Source organism: Electrona antarctica (assembly GCF_951216825.1).
Source record: "Electrona antarctica genome assembly, chromosome: 4".
NCBI lineage: Eukaryota > Metazoa > Chordata > Actinopteri > Myctophiformes > Myctophidae > Electrona > Electrona antarctica.
In genome coordinates, this window is record NC_136809.1 from 34,648,741 (window position 1) to 34,669,936 (window position 21,196).

Consider the following 21,196-nt stretch of genomic DNA (forward strand, 5'->3'; position numbering starts at 1 on the left):
GAAAACACATCACATACATTTGTTTTGATTGTAAAGCATATTTGAGTACCTAGAAAAGCACTAAGTTTGCTTTATTGTTTTAAACAAGTTATATCAAAAAACATTGAGCAAGATGATAGAATGTCATTCAAAAAGATCTGCAGTAGTTGAACCATTCATTCAGCTCTGATAACACGCCGTCATCCAGCTTAAACAAGCTGAGAATGATTTTCATTAAACATCTGGAGGGAATTACAGTACAGTGAGGAACAGATTCTTCAAACGTGACCTTCCTGTTACTACTAGTACCGTGCCCACCGTCCCTACCGCTACCGTATACTAGGTCAATGGTTCTTAAATAATGGCTCATTCCAAAACAACTTTATTTTTTAAATGTTGTAAAAGAAACTATTGGGATTTTTTGGAAATTAACAAATAAGTTACTCAAGTTATTAATTCATGATGTATTTTTATAAGTTTGGGTCCCAAGAAGACATTTTGAATTTAGTTTGGGAAAGCCTGCTGTAGGTGAATGATTGGCTATCCCAAGAACCCGTATGGGTCTGGTTGTGGTTCTTCTGACCAGTGCTGTCCAGAATTCAGAACCTGTCTGATCCTGGTCTGGCTGCGGTCCTGGTCAGTGTGTCCAGCAGGCCCTGTCCTATCCTGGCTGCCAGCAGAGCCACCATGGCCGGGCAGCCGGAGCTCACAGCCAGGTCGTAGGGGGTCAGACCTCGTCGGTTCTTCCTCCTCAGGCTGGCGTTGCACCTGAAACCAAACGTTAAATGAACACACATTCTAAGATCAGTTTCATGGAACCGTGTTGAGAGAGATTACAAGTTACAAACTGGGGCAGAGATATTGCAATATATTACTGCTGACAAGAGCTGATCTTCAAGTGAACAACTTGTAATTAGCTTGAAGATCAGTTCTTGTGTGCAAGTGACACTGCCATAAGACCTGTGTTCAAGCAACAGCCTACAAGTTATTTTCAATGGAAGCCAGCAAGTTGATGTTCAACACGTAGGCACTACAAAACATGTTTTTCTATGGTCCACCCCCCCCCCCCCCCCCCGTGATATCATGTGGCAGCCAAGTCTTTGGGAGAAGGTGAGTGTTCTCACCCTAACAGGACCTCGGCACAGCGCAGTCCCTTCTCCCCCAGAGACGCAGCCTCATGCAGAGCTGTGTTGTTCGTCCTGCAACACAAACAGCCTCTCATCACCTTATATAGTCTTACATTGATTTTACACACTCACTCACACCAGTGTAAAGTTTTTCCACAATATTTTGATTTAGTCTTAGTCTTAGTCTTTTGAATAACTAATAATAATTAGTCCTATTTAGTGTGTGTGTGCGCGCGTGCGTGCGTGCGCGTGCGTGTGCGCGCGTGTGCTTACTGTCCATATTGCTGGTTGATGTCGGCGCCTCTCTGCACAAAAACAGGAAGTACATTGTGGTGTCCGTTCATCACGGCAACCACCAGGGCGGGGCGGCTGTCGCGGTCCTCACATGAAGGGTCCGCCCCCTGGAGAACAATTATCACATTAGACCAGAGGTTCTCAAACTATGATTACTATCAGAATATAATAGCTTTAACCTGAACAAATACAACTTTTATTTTAACCAAAAAATATCACTACACTACCTTTATTTGTTTTTAACAAGCATAGCCTGTGAATGCATTTTCTTTGTTTTTGAGGGCAACATCTGGCTTTCGGAAATAAATTACGTCAATACTGCTTCAGTATGTATGTTGACAAGCTTCATGGAGATGCTAGTTTTCGACTTGGAGTAACAAATGTGAACTGCAACACTTTTAAATGACAAAGATACAACAGGAATCAGTCTTTTGAATGCATTTTCAAATATATATTCCTACACAAGTATAGTTTATTTTTTAAATGATTATGCTCGTAGATTGCCTATTTCTGCTAATTTTGTGAGACACAAGTAGGACATGAATGCCATGCTAAGACTCATACGCATTCATCATCTGGCCCATGATTGGCTGACCTCGTCAAGCAGCTGTTGGACCATAGAGACTCTGCCCAGGCCCTCTGGCCCCACCTCCTTCAGCAGGTGTCTGTCTCTGAGCTGCACACACACACACACAGTTGGTATTACTATTTGTGGGGACGTCAATGTTGCTGTACTTGAAGTGACTTCCATCCCATGTATAGAAAATATGTTAAGTTCCTCACCGGAGGTTTGATGACAGCTTCAAACGCAAGCTTCTGTTTGGGAGCTTTCCTCTGAAGCGCTGAACTCTCCCTGTCTGTCAACACACACACACATGCTGGACAGTTAAGCCATTGAGCAGTCACATAGATAAGACACACAATGGTAGTATTCACAGACTGCCAGAAACACAGACAGATAGATCTTACCCAGAGGTGTGTTGCTGTTCTTTCCCTCTGTAACGCTGCTCAGAGTCTGACCTTGACTGACCTTTTCCACACTGGAGGTCTTACTGCTGTCATCACTGCTCACCTGCACACAACGTAATACACATCATATACTGGAATTCAATTTACAATGTAGGCCTTTAGCAGACACTCTTAACCCAGAGTGACCTATTAGTACAGGGGCGGCGGTGGCTCAGGGGTAGAGTGGCTGGATGGTAACCGCAAGGCTGCCAGTTCGAACCCAGGCTCCCCCAGAGTTAGTGTCGAAGTGTCCTTGAGCAAGACTCTGAACCCCTAATTGCTCCTGATGTGCTGGTTGGTGCCTTGCATGGTTTCCGCTGCCATCGGTGTGTGAAGCGCCTTGGATAAAGGTGCTATATAAATCAAATGCAAAGATAGTAAGAAGTACTGTAGTAGCAAAACTGCAGACCTCTGGTCAGGTTACTACTAGAACTCACCTAACCCCTGCTCATTATGCTAGGGTGGGATGGCTTAGGGTAGAGGACAGTTAAATAAAGCAACTTGCAATGGGCCTGGTTTTCAAGATATGCGAGAAAACGGGGACAACTGTACCTGTCGGACTACTTTAATAGCATAAAAGACACACAGGCACAACACCAGAAGGAGCCCTGCTGATCTCACTGACTGAACCCAGATCCAGCACAAAAATGGGGTCAAATTACCGGTAGTTCTGCTATGCCACCAGAATGTGGAATGCCCTACCAACAGTCATAGAAAAGTGTGGTCCTCCTTTCATTTTAAAACCGCCATAAAAGAGCACCTGTCTGCAAGTTATGGTAACTGGTCTGATTAACGTCTAAACTTAACACCAGAAATGACCTCCCCCACAACTGTTTACTGTACCCATCTTTTATTACTACTAGTGTTTTATTGCTAGTGTGATTGATGTCTGGTATATTATTGTACAATACTAGAATTTCGCGGGCCTTCGGCCCGCTCATCCCAGAGTTGCGTTGCCCCGCGTTGCGATACAGAAGTCCACAGATACAGAAGTCCACAGTGACACGCGTTTTATGCAGCTGTTTTGTGTTGCAGCGCGTGCGCGCGCGCGCGCGTGTAGTGTTGTTGTTCTTATCCATAACAATAAATGGATCAAATATGCTGTATATTAGTTATGTATAGATGTAAAGCAGTGGCTGTCAAAGGTGTGATCCAGGGACCCTCATGGTTCCTTGAGGGGGTTCCAAATGGACCCATTATAGGTCTGTAACTCTGAGAGTGTACAAATGGAACCAAGTGGACCCTACAGGTCTGTAACTCTGAGAGTGTACAAATGGAACCAAATGGACTCTTTTATAACGTTTAACTCTGATACTGTACAAATGGATTCAAATGGGACTCTTATGGGTCCATTTGGTTTTACTCTCAGAGTTATGGGGGTCCTTGAAATTGAAAAGGTTGAGAACCTGTATGCAATGGCTTATGTCTTGTAAAAAGAGAGACCAGCCTATTCTCCAAACCATCATATCTTATGCTTTGCTAGGTTGTACAAATTAATATTGGGTCAATTTAATTTGCAGGACTCACGTGTGTGCTCTCTGTCTCTCTCGCTCTCTTCTCTCTCCTCCGTCTCTGGGGTGTGTGGGGGGGGGGGGGATTAGTTGCGCTGCGTGCGACAGTGCTATACTTCTCCAGCAGCGGTGCAGAACCGAGAGAGTGACACATTCTTTTGGATGTAAACTGCGCAACGTGTAGCTTTAAAGTTCGGATTGTGTAGTCGCACCGGTGGTACAAAGTGAATGTTACAGCTCGCACGGTGATGTTGTAAGGCGCAAATGCGAGTACCTAGTCGCACTGTCGAGCCCTGTGTAGTGTAGTGGCATTTTCGCTGCATCGCGAGGCGATCCAAATTCCCCCCGAGCGCACGCACGCACGCACACACACACACACACACACACACTGTACGTAGCTGTGTGTTGTTGCAGCGCGCGCGTGTGCGTGTAGTGTTGTTGTTGTTGTTGTTCGTGTCCATATATGCGCGTCGGTTTGTCCCGCTTGTACCACGGCAGGTTTGCACAGTGCGCTCAGTGCGATATTTCCGAACGTGGGCGTTGTGTGTGTGTGGGTGAGTGTGTGTGTGTGGCTGGCCTGTGTTTTGTTGCGTGGGGATCGCCATGTGAGGGGGCTAGCCAATAAGGGCCCTGTGTTGCATGTGGAGAATGGTGTAGGTTAGTGTGTGTGGTGTAGCCGAACGGGGTGGTGAGAACATGAGGGGGATGTAGCACAGCAATCGGTGACCCCTACATTAAGCTGTGTTGCTCCCAAGATGCAGTGCAAATGCGTGTTGTAGCAACCGTAGCCAATGGGAAAACAGGATGCAGTGTTGCCAGGTCCGCAAATTGTAAGCGAGTTGTAAGTAGCGTGTTGAATGGCATTTTTTCTGGGCTTGTTTTCATAGACCTGGCAACAAATTAGGCGGGGGTGTCGGTGCTTGTGGCGTGTTTGTGTTTATTATTGATATTGATGTTGTTTGGGAGTCTGGACGGGAGGCGGCTGTAGTGTCAGTGCAATGACAGTTTTTACGCGGGTGTTGTTGAGTGTGGCCGTGCGGCGCGACATGAGGAGATAGCCGTGGATCGACGCGGAGGGTAAGGCTGTGTCGTGTTAGTGTGTTGTTGCAGTGTGTGTTGCAGCGTGTTGCAGCGTGTCAGTGACGTAGTAGCTGGTGACTTTATGTTCCTTTCCTGGGCTTGGGCACATGTTTTCAAATGTATAATAGATGGTATGGCTTTAAGTGTGTCTGTGAATTGAATACACAAGACCACAATGGAAACTAGAAAAAGTGGCCCTCGGGGCACAGGTCTCCACCAAGCCAGGTCAGGTTGTGGCCTCCTGGTGGCGCTATAATAGGCCAATGTGAAAAGGGTGCCATTTGTTCATACGCCTTTGATGGCAATTGGATGATTTGAGGCATTTTGTTCCAAATATGTGTTTTGCAAAAATCAACCTGTTGGTGGCGCTATAACAGGCCAATGTGAAAAGGGTGGGATATATTCCTCGGCCTAGTAAGAAAATGTGTGAAAGATTTCACGGAAATTGCACGCTGCGTTCATGATTTGAGGCTTTTGTTCAAAACGGGGCAATCTTGCAAACTGTGAAAGCCAATTATAGCCAATTAGGATGGAATATGAAATATCGGACAGATCCGACTTGAGCACATGACTATAGAGATACTGTGTAACGATTTGTGAGATTTTTGGACAGAATCTGAAGGAGTAATATAAAAAAATGTGTTTTACAAAAGTCGGCCTCCTGGTGGCGCTATAAAAGGCAGATGCGGAAAATGCAGGTCAAAGGTTTGTCCTTGGCCTCTAGGGAGTGTGCATGCAACGTTTCACGCAGATCGGTGCAGTTTTAGGTAAAAAATGTGAAAAGCTGCCTCATGGTGGCGCTATAACAGGCCGTTCTGGAAAATGCGGGGCAGAGGTTCATCGTTGGCATCCAGGGAGTGTGTGTGCAAAGTTTGGCATCGACCGGGTTAACGGTGCCGGAGATTAACTGGTAACGGTCCAACGGACGGACGGAAGGACGGACACACACACACACACACGGACGGAGTGCAAAACATACTCTCTCCCCATGCCTTCGGCCTGGTGGAGACAATAAGCCCTCAGGGCTTTTTGTGTTAAACTTTTAGCACCATTGTATAATTGTGCTGACTGTACTATTTGCAAATCTGTTAATATAGTATATCAATAAAAATCTAGGATCATAGTAAACCAATAGCCTATCAGTCTAAACAGTATATTAAAAGAAAAACACATCTGTCTACATAACATGCTATCTAAATTACCTTTTAGACTTTGCTTAAGCCTGTAAGGTCGTCAAGGCTAGGGCAAGCGCTATGGGCTAAGGTAGAGTCTGAAGAGATGAGTCTTCAGATTACGGCGGAAGATGTGCAGTTCTAAATGCAATGGGGAGTTTGTTCCAAAGTTGGGAAGCCAGAAGGGATAAGAGTCTGGTACGTGTGGAGCATTGTCCCGGATGTTTAGGGAAGGTTCTGACAGCTTCCCTGTGTTAGCTGAGCACGGGTTGTAGGGTTTTAATATATTGGGGTGCCATACCTTTAGGCCAACATCAGTGTTTTGTACTCTGTGGGCATTAACTGTGAGCCAATGGAGGGAGCAGAGAAAATTTGGCTGGATTTGGAGGGGCTTAAGTGTACATGCCGGGAAGCCAGTAAAGGGAAGTTGAATCCAGAGTCAACTTCCCATTTGTAGAGAATGTAGAGTCCATTTCAAAGAATTAAAAAGTTCTTCATCATCTGTGGTGGAAGATAGCTGCTCAGTTTGCTCCTCAGTTCGCTCTTTATCATCCATGGGCCCTTTGGAAGCCCTTTCCTCAGTTCTCTCCTCTTCATCCATGGAGGTTTGCACTTCTTCTGTGGCTTCTGTGGCGGTTTGCTCCTCAGTTTGCTTCCTATCGGTGGGCCCTGCAGAGGAAGCCCCGGGGAAGTACAGAGGAAGATTCTTCAGATACAGGTCCTTGTCCTTCTGCAGGAACACACAGAAGATGATCCTGTCGAACCTGTCGTGATGCTCGTCCAGATATTCTCTCACGGTCGCCAGCGCCTCACGCGCAGCCTTCTCCCGTGGGTAGCTGTAGACGCCGGTGGATATGCAAGGCAAGGCCAGGGAGCGGATGTCGTTCTGAGAGGCGAGCTCCAGGCTGTTCCTGTAGCACTGCCTCAGCCTGGCCCTGTCCTCCGCCGTGACGCGTCCGGAGACTATAGGCCCCACCGTGTGGATCACATACTTTGCCGGGAGGCCGTAGCCGCCTGTGATCTTGGCCTGGCCCGCGTCGCAGCCCTTGAGCGTGGTGCACTCCTTCAGCAGCATGTGACCAGCAGCCTGGTGAATGGCTCCGTCCACTCCGCTACCCCCCAGCAGGCTCCTCTTGGCCGCATTGACGATGGCGTCTATCTCCAGCTGGGTGATGTCGCCGCTGTAGAGGGATATCTTCAGGTCCAGCTTCTCATTCCTGGGGTAGCGAGGCTTTACGCTGCAGTCTGACGTGGGAGTGAAGACTGGGATGTTTCTCAGTGGCGTATATTTAGAAGTCTTGTAGTACCGTCGCCTGTCCTCTATGGACAAAGACAGCAGGAAGTCCTTGGTCTCCTTCCAGGACTTGAGCTTCATCATGGCGGCTCGCTCGCCACCACGGAAAGACGCACCCATGTTCTGCGACGATATTCCTAATTGCTCTGATTCTATCAGCAAATGAGAGAGACTTCTTATTGTATAGACTATAGAGTGAAGTTTCGTTTCGCCTTTAGAGTATGGCGCAGGCAGCGAAACTAGCAGGACGGTTAGGGCAGCACCAATTGATCCAACTGACAGGGGACCTTTCAGGAGCAATATATAATGTGCATTACACCGTGATGTATGACCCCATATATCGTTGCGGCAGAAACCTCTTATCTTTAGCGCCAGTGCAGTGTCAGTGAAGTGTCATCAATTCCACGCCCCTAATACCAAACATGGAAAGCAGTTGACCTGACATCACAGACTGGTCACCTGATATAAGATCCACATGTCTAGCCAAATTGTTATTATCAGGGTCCGCTAGCCCCTCCTATATACAGCTTTTGTCCACACACGTCTCATATTTGATATTGACAATGAAAGGAGAAATTACGTCAAATGTCTGCTAAATATGACGTAAATTTGTGGTAACACAAACATGAAATGCCATTGACAATGAAGGGAACATTTATGTCATATGTAGACGAGCAAATCGGCTAACCAATCACATAAGTTCAGTTGTTCATGAGATGATGTATAATGATAAGAGCGCCCCTCACTTCACACGGGTGTGATTTTTTTATTGTCTTTCTTTCAGTGCTATATTCATATCGATGACGCCAGGGATCCATAGATGGGGAATAGTGGATTTATCAATATTTTTTGTGATCTGCAGATCCGACCGGCTTCCACACTGCAGGCATTGCACTCCTCTGGTCCTATGCAGTGTGAAGTAGATCGGTCGATTGGACACACGGACACACATGCATAGATTCAAGGTGGGAACGCATGTCCCACCCAATTATGCAATGCCCATGTACCCATTTCACAATGTCTCTTTTACTGTATTCCATAGAGATCTCTGCTGGCTCTGTTTTTGTCCCTTTTATGCCATATCTGCCCCCAAGTTGAGAATCACTGCAGTATTCCCAACATCATACACAACATCAAAGAATATACACAACTATACCTCACTGCTAGCAACACATACTTACTTTAGCTTTCATTTCTTGTCCAGCAGAGACAAAGTTGATTCTCAGACTGACTTCAAAGTTGTCCTCATGTACCATCGCTGAGACCATCTGTAATGACATAGGAGACACCACCATAACGTCAGTACAGACACTTAAGAGACACATGTGATGAGACAGAGACACTGGACACACAATGTTAAGCTCATTCTTCTCAGAACTGTCTCATAAAAGTCAAAAAGATTTGTCTCATGTAATTCTCCTTTAAAATAACATAATTGAGATCAGGGTTATACAAATATGAGATCTCTGTTCATCCTACTTCTCAAATATTGTATGCAACAACATAAGATACATGTACTATTAATATTGAATTATCCTACTCTACCATACAGATCGGTTAAAATAATGATAATTACAATAGGTTCCGACTGATCAGTCAATTTGTAAATCCTGTACATTTTGGATGTTTGGTTGAAAACCACCAGTTGTGTCATCTACAGTATGTATTATATTTGATGTGAAACGAGTTGAGGCATGTGGGTTATATGGACGTACGCGGCCCATGTGTGGTTCTCCGATCAGAGTCCTGAAGTCTGGCTTGTTCTGGGCGTAGCTCCTCAGATGAGCACACACATGGTCCAACTGCTGCCTCCAGTAACCTGCAGGAGGAGAGGAGAGGAGAGAGAAGAGGGGGGAGAGGTTAGTTTATATCGGTGCAAATTGACGTGGTATCATTATAGGTTAAATGTCACACAAGGTAGGGGGCTATATGTACAGTTGTACAGTATGCTGCCAGCCCAGTGGCTTTGTGGTTAGAGTGCCCCCCCTGAGATTCGGAAGTCTGGGAAATTGGGCCTCTTCCTTTACTTCAGAAAATACTTTATTCATTAATAAAAAATCACACTTGTGTGAAATGAGGGGCGCTCTTGTCATCGTGCATCGTGAGATTCACGTCATATTTAGCAGAATAACATATCTTATCATCATACTGTACATCATGCATCATCCCATACTGGCCAATCAGAATGCCTGTTGCCTGTGATTGGTTAATTCTGGCCAATCAGAATGCCTGTTGCCTGTGATTGGTTAGCTGATTTGCTCGTTTACATATGACGTAAATTTTCCCTTCAATGTCAATGGCGTTTAATGGCCATGGCCCAGACATCTTGGTCTGGGCCGTGGCTCAGCGGTCCAGGCACCTTGGCTGGTAATCCAGTCTGGCAGTGTGCCGCAGGTTCGACTCCCGATCCCGAAGGCCTTTACTGCATGTCACCCCCCCATCTCTCTCCCCATTTCCTGTCAGTCTACTGTCTGTCCCTCCATAAAAAAAATTAAATAAAGGCGAAAGCCACAAAAAAAACAACATATATATAAAAATAAAACGGACATCTGACGTCATTTCTCCGTTCACCAAAACTTGAGACGGGCAGGGACAAAATTTACATTTGACCGGAATTCTCTTAATGTGGTCAATGGCAAATCTTGAGACGTGTGAGGAGAGGACAAAAGCTGTTTATAGAAGGGCCCCTTAAAAATCACACCCATGTGAACTGTGCAGTGGTGCTCTTATCATCGTATATCATCATACATCATCTCATTCCGGCAGAATTGGCACAGTATACCAGCAATATACTGTATATACAACATATCAATGTTTGTGTTACGCAATGTTTGTGTTTACACAAACACTCAAAATTGTCCATTCATTGGCAATGGCATTTAATGTTTGTGTTAGGACAAAATTTGGGTTACACACACCAAAAGCTGGACATACAGTAGGAGGGGCTAGCGCCCCTCAAAAACAGTACCTACTACTATATGTTCACAAAATAATATTAATTAAGGTTCCAGTTGTACACTCTCAGAGTTACACATCTGTAAGGAGCCATTTGGAACCCCCTCAAGGGTGAAGCAGTCTATCCAGTGAGCCAACATGCACAATATCAGCACCCTGACTCCGTTTAACCAGAGTGGAACACAACCTTTAGAAAATAATGTTCCTGAAAAAACAGTGTGGGCTCGAGTAGCTCTATTGTCCCACTTGATGTCCCTCTGTCTTCCCATTGGTTGACCCACATGACGCCACAGCCCAGCAGTTAAACGGGCCCGGGAATAAAGATGTACGATTACGTCGCAGCCCAGCAAGAAAAAAACTATAAAAATGTACGATAACAATAGTGGGCTCGCTACTCGAGACCACAATTACCATCACCCTTTACGTACCTCTTCCTGGACTGACAGCGGTCAGTAGCGGCCGGTGGTCCCTCATGGCCTCCTGTCTCTTGGTGTCTAGCGCCCCCTGCTGTTCTCTCTTGTGTATGTGAGCAGCAGAAGGGTAGAACAGCCCTAGGGTCTGAGTCCCACTGTCTGCCATGGGCGGAGCCAAGGCCAGGCTGGGACCAGAGGAAGGGAGGGGCTTCCAGATAGCACTGTGGGAGATCTGAGGTGAAATCTAACAATGAATTATAATAATAATAATGATAATAATAATAGAGCGGAGATCTCCACCAGGCCTAAATAGAGTGTTTGCATTTGTGGAGCCCACTATAGGCAGAAGTCAAAGCGCTATTTTTAAAAATATCAAAAATGTTTGGAAAACTTGGAATCATTTTGCATTTCTGTAACACAAATCTTCTCTTCCTGAAAAACATTTTCAGGTGTTACTGTTTGTGTTGTACCAGGTTCTGCTCCAGGTCCGTGGAGGTTGTGGTGGTACCGTGGGGTTTGAACTGGCGGTCCGGCCCCTCCAGGAACACGCCACACGTACCACAGTAGCAGGCGTATGGGTGACTGCTGGCTCCACAACGAGAACACACCACATGACGGGTTGGGTGGGCTGGCTGCATGAGGAGACAAGCATACACACTATTAAAGGGCCACTTCACCCCTTTTGCAACCAGATCTTATTTTTATGATGTTTAGGACATAAGAAACACTTTCCTCCTGGTGTTTTTATGTGCGTAATATGTGTTTTTAGATATTGTAGTATTTCAAATGCCTGATGACTCATCAGGCATTGGTCTCACTTCCTTCCTGGACTACATATTGTCTCAGTAAGTCCCATAGATAAAAAATAAATAGATGCCTCATTGGCCACTGCAGTTCATTGGAGCCATGTGTCTCCAACGAAGGCGGAAGTCAAGCGGAAGTGCTGAAGGCACGCTGCGTCGCTGCCACTCAAGTTTTTATGTCTGAGTAAGTCAACCCTCCCCCTCTCCACAAGGAGGGGCAGTGCACCAAAGCATTATGGTCATTGTAGGAATTCAGCAATCCAGTCAAACCCTAGTCAAATACAGACTACATTATTTTTCTGCCCATAGAGTGCAAATTTCAAATTGTGCTACTGTTATCTACTACAAATACTATTAACATTGAGTGACTGCAGTTTCTTCCAACGGTGAAATGTCCCTTTAAGCCCACTCCACACCAATGATGCAACTCCTTGAAATGTGCAACTACTGGTACTTGCAGTCATTATCCCCAATGGCAGTTGTAAGGAGTTGCTTTGGTGCGGTTGACCTTAAACTGTTTTGTTGCAACTAGTTGCATTGGTGTGGTTTAGGCTTTGGATTGATGGATGGCTGGATCAATGGATGGATGGATGGGAGGATGGATAGATAGATGGATGGAATATATAGATAGATGGAAGAAGTAATCATATGTTTTACTTAAGTAAAAGTACTCATTGTGCAGAATATCCCATTTCCCAAGTTCAAAATGTATTAAAAATCTTTTGAAAATAGCTGATCTACAAGCTCACAATGTGATGTGACACATTGTGAGCTTGCTATTTTCAAATGGCCGAATAAGGGCTGAAGTGCTTAGTGTGTTTATAATAATAATCTAAATCTACAAAGCAATTAGAAACTAAACTTTCCTACATTGGACTGGAGTAAAAGTGCAATATTTGCCTCTGAGATGTAGTGGCGTAAAATTGGAAATACTCCAGTAAAGTAAAAATACATCAAAATGGTACTTATGTTATGTACAGTTAGTACTTGAGTACATGTATACAGTTACTTTCCACCACTGGATGGATGGATGGATGGATGGATGGACTGATTGATCGATCGATCAAGATGAAGAAAGCTTCCCCGGTACCTTGGATCCACACCAGTCACAGAAGCGCGCGTCAGAGTGGTTGATTCGTTTACATTTGGAACAGGCCACCATCTTGTTTTCTCCTGATGGAAGCGGGGGGGCGCTCTGACCACTGAACACCTCCTGGAAACAAACAGTCAGACAGACAGACACACACGCCTTTAACCCAAAATAAGGACGTGGTTACTGGTAATGTGGTTAATGATGCTTTCAGTCTCTGGATCATATTCTGAAGGAAGGGACCCGAATTCTCCTCAACAAGGTTTGACTTGGACGGTCTGTGCCGTTCTGGGCCTGACGTAGTATCTATCTAACATGGGTTGACTTGGTGTCCACTGAGTGCTGTTGGATGCTCTGTGAGGCTCCATGCTGTGTCTGACATGTCACATGGGTTGACTTGGTGTCCACTGAGTGCTGTTGGATGCTCTGTGAGGCTCCATGCTGTGTCTGACATGTCACATGGGTTGAACATGGTCTAGTGATCTTGGAAGATTTCTAGAACAGGGGTTTTCAATGTGGGTGCCGACGTGGCACCCTGGATTGCCGTGATGCAAGTCCAGGGGTTATGCAGAATAGTTATATTCTAATATTTTGAATTAATCAATAGCACTTCAGTTGAACCACCCTGTAAAACAGACCTGAGTTGCACTGCACTTGCATTCTTTTTCAATCTACACCAAATATCATCACCAAAAATAGCAGATCTATTGAGCTTGTAGATCTGCTATTTTCGGTGAATGTCCCCAAAGAATATGGATGCTGGAGTTCTAGTGGTTAAACGTTAAGTATAAAGTTATTTTCAATCTGTCCTAAATCGAAATGGATATTCTCTCAAGTTTTCCTTGTGAGATGAACATATTTTAGGTACCATAATATGACATAAATGTATTACTATAAGTAACAATATCATTCAGGGGTGTCTTACCGTGGAGGTCTGTGACAGTCTAGTCTCACAGGTCACACAGTAGAAGATATGCCCTGGGTTCCCTGTCCCACAAGATGGACACACCACCTTCGTCTACCACACCGGACCAGACAGGCACACAATACCAAATATAACAGACATAGTGCTTTAGATAGGCTACAATTTAAATATGTCAAATCATACCATATCTTATACAGTATATTGTCACTGTTGGGTGGAAATCTTGTATGTCCAAAAGAAAACTGTTACTTTTCAGGAAATGGAAAACAATGTGTTGCAATGGATCAAATGTAGTTATTATTTAGTCTCAATCTCTTTTAACTGCTTTTCATTGGTTCAATATTTATAAAACTAGTTGCAAACGTTTTCAAAGATAGCAAAAAATACACTACGTGTGTATTGTGAGATCTACTTTTATTTTGGTACTTTTGCATGACACTGTTCTTTATTGATGGTTATTTTCTTTCCTTCGTATTAGTTACCTTTGTTGACTAAAAGACTAAGATTTTGATATTTAGTAGACTAAGACTAGACTAAGACTAAACAATTTCCGATAATAGGACTAAAACTAAATGGTGTGTTATTCAACATACTAAGACTAAATCAGAATTAACAGTGTATCTGGCAGTACTTTCCTTACTCTGTATCTGTAACTTTGTAACTAACTGCCGTGTGTGCCAGTGTTGTTTTTGGCAGCAAATTCCTATTTTAGTCTAGTCATAGTCTTTGGAATGAAACTTAATTTAGTTTTAGTCACATTTTAGTCATCTGGAATGTTTTAGTGTTAGTCTAGTTTTAGTCTACTAAATGTCATAAGATTTTAGTCGACTAAATCTACAGTTGATTTAGTCGACTAAAATGTATTTTGGCGGGCCTTGAGGCCGTCGTAATGGCTGATTTTACACTTGCTGAAAATAGCAGATCTACAAGCTCACAACGCGTCGTGCTGCGACGCGCTGTGAGCTTGTAGATCTGCTATATAGCATGCAAGTGTAAAATGACTTACTGAATCTCTTGTCCACCAGTCCCTTCTAGTTTTTAGCTGACGAAATTGTCAATACATTCAGTCTTAGTTTCAGTCATCTTAGCTTAGTTTTCATTTAGTTTCCATATAGTTTTCGTCAGTGAAAAAAGGTAGTCGATGAACACTTTTCGTCTTAGTTTTAGTCGACAAAAACAACACTGGTGTGTGCTGCCTCTCAGGGGCAAATCAAATGACCCTGCGGGATCAATAAAGGTATCTATCTATCTATGAACTAAGTATGAGATGCAAGGTGGCAGGCAAGTCTTTTTACCTGTAGTTTTAAGCTGGCTTGAGGCTGTAGCTGGGGGTCGATGGGAGCCTCACAGATCACACAGCTTGCAGTGTTGAAGGGAACCATGGTGTTACAGTGGACACACAGCGCCATCTGGAGGACAATTCACATACAGTACAGTATATGTTTCACAGTTAGTTCAGGGAATCAACCCGTGGACCCAGTACAGTAGGGAAAGTATCCGCTCTACAAGCTCACAGCTGTGACACACTGTGAGTTTGTAGATTGTCTAAATTCACTGTGCGACACCGCTGCATGACAAAGTATAATGCATCATCAGATAACCTGGGTTACAAAACCTGGGTTTAGGACAGTGGTTCTCAAAGTGGGGTCCAGGGTTCCAAATCGATACTTAACAGGTGTGTCACTTTTAAAGTGTTCAAATGGAACCAAATGGATTAATAATGATTCAGTTTGTACACTCTTCAGTCTTCAGCCACTGGTTGAAGAGGTCGAAAACATATTTCTGCTGTCGGGCAGAAACCAGCTATGTCCAAAAATATTAACTTTTCAGGAAATGACTAAAACATGTAACACAATAGCTGCCTCATCAAAGTTGGTACGGTGACTTCAAGTTCAAGTTGGTACTTGAATGTCTCCCTATATTATCATCATGACGTTACCCTAAATACAGCTCAAGAGGAGTTTGACCATTATTTAATTTTTCCGTCTGACTTTGTCATACTAATCAATGATGGAAAAGGTGTGATATGCGATTATGCGCCCTCCCAGCATGCATTCTGCACCAACATGGTATAGGAGCAGACCTGTCCGCCCTCCGTGGGGGGTAAACTTCGTCCGGGTACAGGAGCCAATGGGAAGCCACAGTGCAGACAGAATCGGGCGAATGGATCTGACGGACGGTGGTTCAGACACTGACTGCACCTGGAACACAGAATGACAGGGTTAGAAATAAACATTTTGAACATTCGGCAGGTGGAGAGATGGTTCGGCCTGAACCTGTACAACAATTCATCAATTCCATCCTCTGTTAAAATATTTAAAAAAAGCAAAGAAGAGATACTATATTATCTACTGTAGGTGTAGGCTATATTATGGGGACTAAGATATTGTGATTTCACTGTTTTACTATTACTAATGCTAAACATGTCTGAGGAGGAGTCGTATACAGAAGTATGTATTGACCCAAAATGTAACAATAAACTGAATGATGTTATTGGTTTTCATTTTGGCACCTGAGGAAGTCTGTGTCTCTGTGGATTCTGTTCCTCTGTGTGTTGGTCAGGCTCCTCAGAGGACTGTCCTGGGAACCCACCTTCTGATACACATGTATACACACCACGACCACAAGGTTACAACAAATACTGACAAAGGACTGTGTTTCTGTGACACACAAGCACACACATGCACGTCACACACTTCACACTTTATGAAAAAAATATATATTTTTTTTTCATATGCAGACATGTGAATATGGTCATTCTATTTTAGTTATTTTGTAATGTTTAGTATTTTCTATTTGCTGTGAACACTTTGAGCTTAATTCTGTATGAAAGGTGATTCAAATTCAGTTTGTTATTACAGTATTTAATGGATATCTCATTTAATTTAAATTTGTGAGCGCACCAGTGTCTGAGAGCGATGAATGGAGTCAGCCTCCTCCATAGAGGTCCGAGGGCCAAGGCGACTGTTGAGGAAGCGAGGGCCCCTCGGGGACCTGCTGGAAGGGCTCCCCTGGACCTTCGGTACTATGGTCAAAACAAACAAAGAAATAAGCAAACAAACAAACATAATAAATACATAGAGTATATACATGAATTCCTCCCCACACATTCCTGTGCTGTCTACCCTACTGGCTCACCCTGAGTGCCGCTAAACCCACTCTCTCATTCTTTTAGTTGGTTCTGGTTATAAGAGCAACAAGCATTACCACCAGATCAAACATTTTACAACACTTTATTAGGACATTTCTAGCACTTTGTAAGTACTACAGTACACACACACACGCACAAACACACACACACACACACACACACACACACGCACACGCACACACACACACACACACACACACACCTTGAAGCCATGATGAGTCGCCACCAGAACTGATCTGTGAAGCCTCCTGTCAGGGAAGATAAAACGCTCACTCAGTTGAATTCAAATTCCATCTTTACATGCGTTTTATATGCGTATAACAGCAACTTTGGCAGCGGTGGCCGAACGGATAGCGGCGCGGTCTTGATACCGGAAGGTTCCCAGTTCGAATCAGCCGTCCGACACGTTAAAAATTACCACCGCTGAAGTGCCCTTGAACAAGGCATTGAACCACTACGATGAAATGTGTTCTATGAGCAGGGCCTGGCTGGAAACAAGTTCTTGAGCTTAGCCCAGATACCCTGGGTAAATATAGATTTCATTTCATTTCATTTCATTTCAACTCAAACGTTTTACTTTCAAAGACCCCCAAATTGATCAGCATCAGCCCACAGATCCCCACCATTTCATATGACTTTTATCTCTGGGACCCCAGGGATAAGGGTCCATTTGGTTCCTAACTATCAATCATTTAGCAGGGGAACTCCTGAAACCCCCTCAAGGATCCATGGGAGAACTAATGTAATATATTATTTTTTTTCTTCACATGAGCTGCGTTCACACTGGCAGATACAAAGAAAGATACAAAGTCACACAACATATTTGTAGATACAGTAAGTAGCTTTGTATTTGAAGTTGAAACCAGCTCAACTTTTTTGTAGCTGTGTAGCTGCTGAATTTGTAGCAGCTACAAACTTGGGATGTCTTTTTATTTATTTATTTTTATTTATGTCGCTGGCTTCCATTGAAAAAGAATGGTAGCCTGTGTAGCTGCCAGATTGAACTCGTTAGAAGAAAGTGTGGGTGGTGCAGAAGTAAAGCACAAATATAATAGTGATCAGGGCGGCGGTGGCTCAGGGGTAGAGTGCCTGGATGGTAACCGTAAGGTTGCCAGTTCGAACCCGGGCTCCCCCAGAGTTACTGTCGAAGTGTCCTTGAGCAAGACACTGAACCCCTAATTGCTCCCGATGCGCTAGTTGGTGCCTTGCATGGTTTCCGCTGCCATCAGTGTATGTGTGTGTGAATGGGTGAATGTAATGCACAATCTCTGTAAAGCGCCTTGGATAAAGGCGCTATATAAATGCACCATTTACCATTTAACATGGTTTAGAGTAGACATACCATTGTAATTTAGTGTACTGTACCTGTACCTGTCTGGACTGCTCCTGTTCAGTGAGTTTCATGAAGTTCTCATCCTCCTTCCTGGATTTAGACTCCTTCAAGACCTCCGACTTCACCACAAAGACCTTTGTTACTGTTGCACTCTGTCTGCCATCACTGTTCAAGTGTTCATAGATAGATAGATAGATAGATAGATAGATCATTTACATTTCATCTGGTTAACCCCCTAATTTTTCACTTTTAAGTATGTAGACGGAAAACATGTTCAAAGTACGGTTGTAATTAACTTAAGTCCAGTTCTATAACAAGGGTCAGAGGGGTTTAAGTGCTTAAAATTGACCACCTACCTGGTGACAGCCACAGCCCTGACAGACACCTTGCCCTGGGGTAGATGGATGGGTGCACTGTATGTCAGGGTGCTGTTGTTACCTCGACAGCCTGCATTCTGCAGAACCTCAGGCTTACTGCCATCCACAGTGTACAAGATACTCACGTCTGCTGTGTCTGCATGGATAAAAACACCAAATCACACATCAATGTTATCACTGGCTGTTGGGTAGAAAGAAACCTTGTCTTTATTTTAATCTTTTGTAATGTTTTTCATATATTAATGCCCTGATTTTATACTTCATCCACCTCAGGTACAACACCATCAAGATTATTTTTTGTCAACTAAATGAACTGCAGATGTAATTGACTACAATTTACAATTTAGGCATTTAGCAGATGCTCTTAATCCAGAGCGATTTACATTAAGCAAGAACAAAAAGCATGGCAATACATCGCATAGCCTACATAAAAAGTAGTTATCATGAAACATGCGTAAGCTAAGAACGTAACAATGGAATATCTATATAATGAAACTATGCTAGTATGCATCCCAGCAAGCCAAATGACGTCATGATAATGTTATGATGACGTCCTCCAGTGACTCCGGTGACGTTCAGGACTAGGCCAGATCACAGCCCATATGGGGATGATCTTTACGTCATTTCCAGGACGTCTTCACCAGATTAAATAATATATCTTATTTTGGGCCAGATCTGACTAGTTATGATGATTTAAGTTGATCTGGCCTCGATCGGACTCTCTCTGATTCATCCAGGGAAGTCCGTCTTAGTGGGTAAAATGTATGTTGGTTGAAATCAGGTGATATTCTGGGCCAGATCTGACTAGTCTTGGTTTCACTTGATCTGGCCACAATCGAGACGTCACTAATTCGTCGAGTTCCTGACCGTGCTTGCTGGGATATATACTTTAAAGTGCTATGTCTACATAAAATGCTATTCTAGTGCTGTCTACATAGAATGCTATAGGTCTGCATAAAATTCTATCTAAGTCTACATAAAGTGCTATCTAAGTTACATAAATTGAGCCTTTGCATATGCCTGTAAGGTCGTCGGGGCTAGGGCAAGTGCTACGGGCCATGATGGAGTCTGAAGAGGTGCGTTTTCAGACTACGGCGGAAGATTGGGACTGGGAGTGAGGCTGCAGTTCTGATTGTAATGGGAAGTGCATTCCATAGTTTTGGAGCCAGAAGGGAGAAGAGTTTGGGACGTGTGGAGCGTTTTTAGTGAAGGTACTTCCAGCTTCCCTGCGTTGGCTGATCTGAGTGCGTGGGAGGATTTGTAGGGTTCGATCATACTTGCAAGATATGGGGTATAGCCATACCTTTGGTTGCTTTGAATGCCAGCATCAGAGTTTTGTATTCTGTGCGAGTGTGCGGGTAGCGACCGGGAGCCAATGGAGGGAGCGGAGAAGGGGTGACTAAAATCATATTCAACTAAAACTAAAACATTTCAGATTACTCAAATTTAACACTGGACGTTTGTGAGAGAGGTACCAGATTTGAGCTCCACTGGAGTGGAGGTGCTGATCTCCTGCTTGCTCTGTCCATGTGAAGGGAGTCTGATGGGGATGATGAGAGGGGTGACCACACTGCCAGCTGTCATGATCTGCAAACCATACGGAACAAGACTAACTAATAAAACATGTCGTGTGTACGTGATATTTTTCTGGTTAAAACAAAAAGTATTTTTGTTTAGTAACATGTGTCTCCTGAGGAGAAAAAATATTTTCTGTATATTAACGAGCTGGAGGGAAAGGGAGACTCTCCCTGTCCACTCTCCCTCCAGCTCTTTAATAGACAGATAATATGTTTAATATGTTTCATCCTATCAGGATCTATCAGCTTCTATTCAAGTGTTCCAGTTCCAAGTTTTGTCTGTTTTTTTGTTTTTTAATCACTTTTTTTTTGATTAATTGAACATGGTGGACCCTATTTAAACAAGTGTAATGCTTAATTGGGTCGTCCACTCACAGTTAACAGCCTTTGTATTGAGTTTGTGCTTGAAATGTACTGTAATCAATCAATCAATCAAATATCCTGTATGAATTCTCTATCCTGACATTACATCCCTGACCTGAAAATATATTTTCTGTTCACTAGAGAGCTGGAGAGACAGGAAACCCCCATTACTGATATAGCAAGCAAATGATAACTAAAGTATGGAGCTTTTAAACACTTTAATCACATGAATCCTGTTGTCCCTATTCTTCAACACATTGCTTAGATGTGCTAGCGTGGGGGCTCGATAGTATAGAGCCCCCTATTAACATGCAAGTAGACCTAGTAAGTAATTTGTACACATGAGTTAAAAATGTTTCACCAACAAAGTGATGGGGTTAACAAATCAAGTAAACTTGATTACATTATTATGATGGTTACAAACATCCATATTGACAATTTCAAAAAATAAAACTACACAAAGAACTTAAATGTAATTTAAATTAACTTAAATGTTATTGTAATATAATTAAGGAAATTGATTACTGTATGCTCCTCTGTTCCTCCTTGCAGCCGTGTAGCGTTTGCATTAAAGGTCTCCATAGAAACCGGTTTAGAGACCATTGTGATTGGCTTGTTGTTGTCAAGGGAGACGGACGAGGAGCTACATAACAGGTTAGTGAGGGCCCTCATCAACATCAACTAGTAGTTGATGTTTTAGTTAGCCTTTACAAGTTATTTACAATTTATATACATTCGATGTTA

General features: G+C 43.6%; 1 protein-coding gene across 1 annotated transcript; it reads right to left on the reverse strand.

The window, feature by feature from the left end:
• Nucleotides 1-119: 119 nt before the first annotated feature.
• dzank1 (double zinc ribbon and ankyrin repeat domains 1) lies at nucleotides 120-20,096 on the reverse strand (the record flags this gene model as incomplete). Its single annotated transcript, XM_079498389.1, has 21 exons — nucleotides 120-747; nucleotides 1,104-1,178; nucleotides 1,380-1,507; nucleotides 1,996-2,076; nucleotides 2,184-2,257; nucleotides 2,370-2,472; nucleotides 6,743-7,617; nucleotides 8,643-8,733; nucleotides 9,181-9,284; nucleotides 10,849-11,065; nucleotides 11,304-11,465; nucleotides 12,727-12,849; nucleotides 13,652-13,744; nucleotides 14,947-15,060; nucleotides 15,735-15,852; nucleotides 16,164-16,246; nucleotides 16,555-16,676; nucleotides 17,005-17,050; nucleotides 18,168-18,300; nucleotides 18,492-18,648; nucleotides 19,988-20,096. 21 exons carry the CDS (start codon nucleotides 20,094-20,096, stop codon nucleotides 579-581), a joined length of 3,177 nt encoding a protein of 1,058 aa, XP_079354515.1. The 3' UTR covers nucleotides 120-578.
• Nucleotides 20,097-21,196: the final 1,100 nt, after the last annotated feature.